The sequence below is a fragment of the Pteronotus mesoamericanus genome, unplaced genomic scaffold, assembly GCF_021234165.1.
Source record: "Pteronotus mesoamericanus isolate MK-2021 breed Mesoamerican mustached bat unplaced genomic scaffold, CSHL_Meso_final scaffold_167, whole genome shotgun sequence".
NCBI lineage: Eukaryota > Metazoa > Chordata > Mammalia > Chiroptera > Mormoopidae > Pteronotus > Pteronotus mesoamericanus.
This window is the reverse complement of record NW_026555308.1, coordinates 15,160,216-15,170,086: the sequence shown is the minus strand read 5'-3', so window position 1 is coordinate 15,170,086 and position 9,871 is coordinate 15,160,216. Positions and strand designations below refer to the sequence as shown.

The 9,871-nt window shown below is 40.3% G+C and overlaps 1 protein-coding gene across 2 annotated transcripts in view; it reads right to left on the bottom strand.

Moving 5' to 3' along the window:
* Positions 1–3,364: 3,364 nt before the first annotated feature.
* NIPSNAP2 (nipsnap homolog 2) overlaps positions 3,365–9,871 on the bottom strand; it is a 32,539-nt gene continuing 26,032 nt past the window's right edge. For both annotated transcript variants that reach the window (XM_054589653.1, XM_054589654.1), the window contains 2 exons: positions 5,531–5,614; positions 3,365–4,465 (listed from right to left, as the gene is read on the bottom strand). In XM_054589653.1, coding sequence (XP_054445628.1) covers positions 4,401–4,465; positions 5,531–5,614 — 149 coding nt within the window. In that variant the 3' untranslated portion in view covers positions 3,365–4,400. The remainder of the gene's footprint in view (positions 4,466–5,530; positions 5,615–9,871) is intronic.

Sequence of the window (9,871 nt, the reverse complement as noted above, 5' to 3'; positions counted from 1 at the left end):
GTTTATTCTGAGCAGTGCCAAGAAAGGGAAATTTCAGAACCTGGCTTTAAAAGTATGAGATTATATACCCGCCCTTGTAGAAAAGTCGGGGAGGATAAAGACACAGGTTTCGGAAGAGGCATGCAGTGGGTACTGTTGGATAATTAAGTAGGAAAGGCTGGAAGGATTTAATATCAGAAATTATTTGAAAAATTCATATTTTAACCTAATCAAAATTGGCCAAATAATGAGGTAATTATTTAGCCAAATAATCAAATCATATGACTCAAATTTCCTTTAAAATCAGAAGTTCTGTGGGAGAGACATGAAATAGACATTAAGTGAGATCACCAAGGAGGCAGCTGTGCCCTGATTGTGAATGCTCCCTGGCAGCTCTCCTCGACGCTGTTTTGTGCATTTGTACTTCAGGCAGTGCTGTGCTCTGGGCAGGACCAGGCAGGCCAGGTCTTCAAAGGGTGCTACAAGCTGCCTGGGCCTTTGCCATCACCCAGTGTGCATGAGCCGAAGCCAGCCTTCCTCCGGCAGGCGGAGGCCTGAGAAGCTGTTGGCCGGTCAGAGCCTGCCATCCACCGGACGGTGGTCTGAACAGGAGGTGCACATTGGATTGGGCTCCAGAGAGTCTGAGCTGCTGAGGAATTGTGATACCAACATAAAACCTTTTATACCAACTACACAATCCCTTCTCTGGCCCACAGGCTCCCCCACTCTCAACAAGTTGCACAAAAGCACTCTCACAATTCCTTCTTTGTTGTGTTGGCGGGGTGAGTTTGAAACAGGGCAACAGCTGCGCTCACCTCTTTTATGCTTTTCTAATTCTGGACTCCTGGGAAAGAGCTGCAGAATGGCTCTCCCAAGAGTCATGTATGTGGTTCCACTACGACGGGACTCAAAAAGAGGTGGCCATGCTACCCGGCTCCCTATCCTTGACGCCATCTTTCCTGCTGATATCAACACTGCTTATGTCTCTCACTAAAAGAGTGGGAGACATAAAGAATGAAACTTGTCATGGTTTAAACTTGAAACAAGTCCCTCAAAACTTTCAGATGCTCAAAAAAGGCAATCCTATGGCCTTCATCCCCTACTCGCACCCCCATCTCTTCAGGTTTAACTCCTGCCATGATTCTGCTGTCTCTCTATTCTACTTGGAGACAAATGTTTCTCCATGACACCCAGGGAGGCCCACCTGGCTGCCACTCCCAAGAGTAGGGGGTGGGATTCTAGATCTGGGATAGGGTTGTAGCCAGAGATACAGGTGGTCGGCCTCAGTAAGTGATGGCACAAGCATGATGGCTTTTGCCTCTATGACCCTGAGAATCTTTGTGGTCATGTTTAGAAAACTTGGGGAGTGAACTGACCACAAGTCACACTGCTTATTTTCACATTTTCCAAGGTGTTTTTATATGTTTCCTTGTGATTCTTACAACCCTGAGGTCAGCAGGATAGATATCGCTGTCCTCTTTTTAACAGATGGGAAACAAGCTCACAAAAGTTAATGACGGCTTCGGAGTCACATTCAGAACTGGAACACAGGCCAATGATTCCACAACCTTTATCTGTTACTAGAGAGTGAACAATTTACTGGAGCCAGGTGGTTCCACCCTAAGCTAGTCCTTATTAACATTGTGATCACAGTATTAATATATATTAATACAGTAGATGACATTTTACTTTCTAGGATGGGACGTCAGTATTGCAAAAAATTCAAGTGTCATTTTTAATGACCACTGAACTCTAGAAAAAAATGAGTTTTAGTACTATTTAGAGTATTGTTCAGTACTTTGCTGACCAGTTTCCAATTCAGGATGTAGTTCTGTTTATTGCCTTCCTTTTGATGAAAAGTATTTTTTTGTGCTTAAATTTTATTTATTTTAATCCTCACCTGAGGATTAAATAAGTAAAACATCAATGTGAGAAACATTGACTGGTTGCCTCCCATACACTCCCGGACTGAGGATCGAACTCACAACCTAGGTATGTGCCCTGACGAGAAATTGAACCTGCCACCTGGTCAAGGTTATTTTCTAATTAAGGCTGACAGTCTCCACACTTTCTATTCCTTCCTTCCCTTTCTCCCTCCTTTCACATCCACCTTCATTCTTTCTATTGATTCATCAAACATATTACTGAACATCTATGTCCCAGCCAGAAACCAAAAGAATAAATTGAGGAAAAAAATGTAGAACTGAGAAAGGATCTTTCATAGGCAGTTGTGAAAATAAGAGAAAAGCAGCAGGTTCCATCAAGTGCTAATTTGGAGCAAAGTGTGGTTCCGTGAGGGTTTTTAAAAAGTAGTAGGGGAGCCCTGGCTGGTGTGACTCAGTGGACTGCGTTCCAGCCTGCGAACCAAAAGATCGCCTGTTTGATTCCCAGTCAGGGCACATGCCTGGGTTGCGGGCCAGGCCCTCAGTTGGGGGCATGTGAAAGGCAACCAATCAGTGTTTTCCTCTTTTTCTCCTTCCCTTCCCTCTCTGAAAATAAATAAAATCTTTTAAAAAAGTAGTAGGGGTGATATCACATGAATGATAATTAAAAATGAGTTGGCTTATATAAGTAATATTTACCAGACTTATACTCCATGAGTGGAAAATGAGATTGGAAGTTAAAAATATTGCCAATGAAAATTAATAGTGGGGCAAAATAATAGTTTATTTTACTACAGGAGTTTAGTAAAAGGATTTCCCAAAGTGGGCAGGAAATGCTAAAATAAAGTGATAATTTGATAAATTAGCTTAATAGAATGTTTTTGTCAAAAGTCAGAATACTGCTAAATGAATGATCAGTTTTCAGACTTTGTCCAACCCAACCTCGCAGCAGTATTTGACACTGGTGATCTCATCCTTGACGGACTTCCTAAACTTGGCTTTCATGACATCCTACTTTCTCGAGTCTCCTATCTCCCTGGTGGTTTCTTCTTGGTTCCTCCTCTCCTACTGTGTGCCATGGCACCAAGAGCCAGTTACAGAAATTCTGAGCCAAAGGAATCTTAAATATGGTGTTCAGCGTCTCCACTTTATAGATTAAGGAACTCAAAGAGGGTAAACCCTTCGTCAAGGAGCAGAGACTGGACTTGAAAAAGCCTGTTTTTCTGCTGGCAGCCCCCAGCACTGTGCTGCTACCTCTGGTACACAAATGCTCATTCCCCACAGCGCCCTCCCAAATGGCTAAAGGGAGATGCTGACAAGCTTATTTAGTATTTTACCCTATAGGTTCATATATGCCCACTGGGACAAGGTCTCTCTCAAGAGAGACAGGGTCATTCTCAGCACAAGTTCATAAAAAATATCGCGAACATGTAATATGTGAAAAGTCAGAGAATTTTATTGACTCTTTCATGTTCTTGGAGAAAACGATTCACATCTAAAAGTTTGAAATTTGATATGAGATTTATTCACACTTTATTTTACACATAAATTATTTAATTTGGGGGTCAGACATAATTTTTAATTTCAAGAGGACTTTTACATGATTACATTCACAAAATTGGCACACTATATTAAAAAACTAAATCAGAGCTAGACAAGTATGCAGCTTTATGCCAATTTAAATCTTAACACACACCATCCCTCATGCATGATTGTGGAAGTATCTGCTGTGAGCTTACCAGAATATTAATAGAGAATGCCTGAGATCATGAATGATTGTTTACAAAATAAAACCTCTTTTTCTAGTGCTTGTTATTTTGTTTTAGAAAAATACTACAAATAAAAATTAGTGCTATTCAAGGTGTTCATTTTAAAATCACATATGACACACAGGTTCAAGCCATCTTTCCTTTCTCGTACAGAGACATCACAACACCCTATGTGAGGCCCGAGTTCCTGATTAAAGGTACCTTGGCAGCCACTACCAGCTTAGCAATGACATGTTTACTATGCTAAATGATTGAAAAGTGAGAGTGCATTAAAACATACTCAGGTATTGGGTTCACTCATAATTTGCTCCTAGTCTGAGACTCAAAAATACTGCCAGAGAAACATGACAAAATTTTATTTCTTCCTGATACAAGAAATTTGTCTAAAAATCTGTAGTTATAAGACAGATTTGCTTTTTTAAAAGAAACAACGGTTTTTTCTTTTTCATGATTAGATTCTTATTTAGAGATGACTCAGATTTTAATTTGGGCTCTCTTCCTGGAGGCTGGGGCGGGGTGCTTCAGTACTGTAAGGTGTATTCAACAAACACAGGGATGTTTCAAAGAGGACTATAGAGCACTGTTACAATCAGTCAAACTGTAATAGTTTCCTTTCATATAATTATGTAAATTTTAAAGAGGTCTCTCTCTCATAAGCTATATACAGCAGTTTACATTTCAGCATTTTTCACTTGATATACAATTAAAATAAATTTATGACAAAGAGTTGTCACAGAAATTTATGTAGGCACGTCTAAATTCTGTAGCTTTACTGGAGGGGTGAGGTCTTCAGTGGGATCATGATTCTGGATTCCATTTCCTGAATAAGTGGAACTGAAAACAGGAGCAAGATTACTGTGCTTGTTCTTTTCTAAACAGATGATGTCCAATATACATAAACAAAACAGGTTGCGGAGCATGTTCGGAAGTTGTGCTGCTTGAAACCACAGAATATTGGAAAATACAGGACTGACCTCAGGGTCAGAAACATACAAGATGATGACAGATCAGCTAGCATCCTATAAGATGTTGTTTTAAAATGATAACAGATTGTCTGGAGATGTGTTTCATTTTTAGGAAATTAGGAAACTCCATATTATGAGAATAGTGCTTTCTTAGAAGGTTCTTTGAACTAAAATTTATATAAAACCAACTAATATTGCATTTGACCATATTCCCACACTGTACTCTAAAACTCACTGCAGAGTAAAACACACCTCTGAAAGCTGGTGAAAGTGTAAGAATAATCAGCAAAATCATGTACAATTATGTGACTTTTTTGAATTGAAATACTTTGTAGAACAAATCACTCTTTGACTTTCCTGGTAGTACATGGGCTTTAATGTACTGGCCATGCACCATGCTGGTACTTATTACCTGTACAGGTGTCTCTGGGTTGCATTCAGCCCTATTGCTTTTCTTACAATAATGAAGCATCCATGATTTCATAGTATATATGTATGTGGGTATACATGCATGTACATGTATACACACACATATAAAGTCTAAATATCAAACTAACTTTCAAAATTACTTAATTGTTGTTTTATATTTTTTGTGAACAATTTTGATGAAAAAAGGAAAGCTTAGAAAAATTTATTACAAATTTTCAGAGAATATAGAAATGTACAGAAAAAATGGTGATGTAAAATTCACAACACGCAAAGGGTCTCTACACTGTACCAGACAACATACACACATAAAAGAATGAATATGCTTCTTTATTGAAAAAAGTCACGTAACTATTAAAAAGAATCTAATTCTCTCTCTTCCCCTCAACCTTATCAATCACTGTGTAAAGCAACATACTATTTTTAAAAAATACATATTAGCTTCAAGATGAAAGATCATGAACACCTAAGATGAGAATAAAACATCTTATGCCTGTTAAAATATTACCTGTATAATATACCAATTCTTCCCAGCCATGTTTATGCCATGCAGCATTCCGTATATCTTCCCTTGTCTGAAGATCCTTGTAAGCTAAAAATAACCACACAGAAGAAATAAGACTCAAACCTAACATAATGCCCTATATTGCACTAGTACACCCATTAACACATTGCGTATCACATAGAAATCTCTAAGACATACGCCAGGGTCGAATGACCAAAATACAATGTAACTGCAATGCTTTATGGGTTCGTGCAATTATATAGTTTTTCGTAGATTGACCTGCACGGTTTCCACCAATGAGATCGCTTCATTCGATGTGGACAAGACAGTGTGTTGACATCTAAAGTCCATAACAGATGGTGAAAAATGAGAAAACTCGTGAGTGTTATGAAATGTGTTAAAAATTGATTCAGCTGCTCATCTTTCTCAGAGACTACTTTGGCAATTGAGTATGAAGCTGGGATAACTATGAGCTGGTTATTCTGAGCAAAATTATGTTAGGCCTTGTGGGAGAAGCAAAACAATCCATTCTTAAAAATAATCTGCTCTTAAGTTTTATAGTCTAGTGGGTCCGAGACATACCTTAAAAACCTAGTGAACTTCTTCAATAACATGTTAAATTCATAACCAGAAACTGTCAGACTATGGATAAACAATATTAGATTTGATTTTGCTCAATATTTATAAAGCACTACAAAGATCCGGATGAGACTGTGTTCAATGCAGTGGAAAACAAAGACAAATGAAAGGAAGGTCAATCCCCACTGAGCACTGTGGTATCCCTAACAACAGAGCACAAGGAGAAAAGAGGAGACTGGGAAAGGTGCCTGGAAGGTGTGATTGGACCAGTGGGCCTTAAAGACTGAAAAGGAAGTCATCAATATACAGGAATGGGAGAGAAAGGTGCTCCAGGTGGAGCATGGTCCAAGGCATCCGGGTCCTTGGTGTCATGTGGTAGAACTCACAGATACCTCATCTGGGTGCCTTGGTTTCTGAATCCCAAACCTCCAGCTACGTCTCCTAGGCATCTCAACAGTGTGAGTGTGGGTATCAGTCAGACTGGAAGGCCACTCAGGGCTCCTTCCCTCAGTTCCCGTTTCTGTTTTGGGACACATGTTTTCCCCTTAGGACCTCCTTCTCCCTGTGAGAAAGATCTACTTTTTGTAGGTCTGCCAGTTTAACCACCTAAAGACAAAATTTCCCTTTACTAGTAACTGAGTCTAAATTTATTACATAAAGTTTTGAAGATGCCAATAAATAAAAGGAAAAAGAAATCTTTTACACCTTACTACCTGGAGGAAAACACGTTAACATTCCCGTGACCGGCATCAGCATTCTCACCGTGTGGTGAGCGATTCCTTGTAGGGAACCCAGGGTGGGGAGGCCTTTTTAGTTTTCTTAATTAAAAAAAAAATTATTGTGGGAAAGTACATAAAATTGACTATTTTAACCATTTAAAATGTGTAATTTGGTGGCATTAAGTATACTCACATCGTGCCACCACCATTACCACCCATCTCTAATGATCACCCCAATGTAAACTGTATCCACTGAACAGTAACTCCCCATTCCGCCGTCCTCTGTCACCTCGGCTCTACATTCTGTCTCTATGCATTTGCCTGTTCCAGGTACCTCATATGAGTGCAATCACACAATGTCTATACTTCTGTGTCTGGCTTATTTCACTTAGTATGTTTTCAAAGTTTATCCATGATGTAACATACTGGAATTTCATTCCTTTTTTATGGTCACATAGTGTTCTATTGTATGTACATACCACATTTACCTGCTCATCCGCTGTTAGACATTTGGGTTTGAGGAGACTTTTACAAATGGCAGGCACCTGAGTATGTTCACATACTGAGGGAAGGAGGCCACAGGGTGGTTGTGGAGCAAATGGGTGAAGCCAGGCCTTGAGGAGGGTCAGGGAGGGTGGCATTGAGTGTTTTGAAGCCAGACCCACTGAGGTCTGAGCCTTGCTCAGCTAAGGAATAGCTATGGGTTCTGCTTGATTTATTATCATACCACCCATGAGTTACAAGTATCTCATTTGTGGTGGGTGGTTCTAAGGATTAAAGGAAATAGTGCTTAAGATAACCAACACACTAGACACACTTGATAAATACTGTTTTTTTTTCCCTCTAAACAATTTGGAAAAGGGAAGGTATGATTTAGAGACAGGCAATTGAGAATTCATCTCTGCCTATCTCAATACTTTTTTATATAAAGTAGGAAGTGGGGAGTGAACACTTGGGACACGGACTGGGGACTGAAAAGGAAGGTGGAGAAGGGCCCTGCCTAATAAAACATACAGGTGCTGCAGTCTGGCCACCCTCAGATGCTAAAATACCACGCTGTTTCTGGCTTCTGCATCTCTGTGTGGAGGAGGATCTTGGTGCACTTCTCATCTTGCTGTTGCTCTGTGAAGCCTGGTCTTCCCACGGGGCAGAGTTAAGGGCTCTGCCCTTTGTTTGCCACAGCCTGTCAGAGCTTTGCCTCTCACGCCCTAGTGCCTGCCTGTTTGTGATCCCAGACTCTTCACCTGGGAGTCCCTACCCAGACATGCTGTAGGTGCTGATGTGAACAGAAAGTATACATGGCATGACCTCCGCCCAGGAGCCAAAGCACATGGTGGTCCTGACCCATCAAGTCCCTGCGCTCACTCTTATAAGGACTATGTCTAGGGGGTATGCAGGAGTCACCCTCAGATGCCTCTCCAGGCTCAGAGGAAGGGGAGGGGAAGAGGCCTGACTTTTCAGTTTATAGCCTCTGGAAAGACTGTACACTATTAAAAAAATAAAAACTACTCCACCTCTACCTGAGTCCATAAAGGTTAAACTAGATTTAGCATAATCTTAAAAAGCAGGGACAAAGAACATACTTATTAATCTGTTTCCAAACCTACTACATTGAAAAACTCTGATACGTAGGTCAAATCTCAGCTAGGACAAGGCTGCCCCTGCTCTTGTGTGGAGCTGAGGGTTATTTGCAGCATCTAGCATTTGGTACAGGGTTTCTAATCTCTCTCTCTCTCTCTCTCACACACACACACACACACACAAATCGATTATGCTATTACAGCTGTCCCATTCTTTTCCTCTCCCCTTTATTCCCCTCTACCCTGCACCCTCCCTCCCACCAGCATTCCTCCCTCCCATAGTACATGTACGACCCATGGACACGTCCATGGCTTCTCCATTTCCTATACTATTTTTAATATCACCCTGTTTATTTTGTACCTACTATTTATGCTCCTTATTCCCTGTACCTTTCCCCCCATTTCTCCCCTTCCCCCTCCCCGCTGATCTCCATTTCTGTGATTCTGTTCTTGTTCTAGTTGTTGCTTAGTTTTTGGGTTGTTTTTTTTTAAGTTCAGTTGTTGATAGTTGTGAGTTCATTGTCATTTTACTGTTCATAGTTTTTGATCTTCTTCTTTTTCTTAGATAAGTCCCTTTAACATTTCCTATAATAAGGGCTTGGTGATGATGAACTCCTTGAACTTTCCCTTATCTGGGAAGCACTTTATCTGCCCTTCCGTTCTAAATGATAGCTGTGCTGGATAGAGTAATCTTGGATGTGGGTCCTTGCCTTTCATGATTTTGAATACTTCTTTCCAGTCCCTTCTTGCCTGTAAGGATTCTTTTGAGAAGTCAGCTGACAGTCTTTTGGGCACTCCTTTGTAGTTAACTGTTTCCTTTTCTCTAGCTGGTTTTAAGATTTTATCCTGATCTTTAATCTTGGGTAACTTCATTATGATGTGCCTTGGTGTGTGTTTCCTTGGGTCTAACTTCTTTGGGATGGTCTGTGCTTCCTGGATCTCCTGGAAGTCTATTTCCTTGGCCAGATTGGGGAAGTTTTCATTATTTTTTTAAATATGTTTTCAATTTCTTGCTCTTCCTCTTCTCCTCCTGGCACCCCTAATGATTCAGATGTTGGAATGTTTAAAGTTGTCCCAGAGGTTCCTAAGCCTCTTCTCATGTTTTTGAATTGTTTCTTCATTCTGTTCTGGTTGACTATTTATCTCTTCCTTCTGCTCCAAATCATTGAGTTTGAGTTTCCTTCCCTTCACTGTTGGTTCCCTGTATATTTTCCTTTATTTCACTTTCCATAGTCTTCACTTTTTCGTGTATTTTCCAGAGGCTATAAATTGAAATACTCTACCATTTCTGTGAGCATCCTAATTACCAGTGTTTTGAACTGTGCATCTGATAGGTTGGCTGTCTCCTCGTGACTTAGTTCTATTTTTGGAGTTTTGATCTGTTCTTTCATTTGGGCCATATTTCTTTGTCTCAGTGCACCTATTATGTTGGAAGGCACGGAGCCTTAGGTATTCGCCAGGGCGGG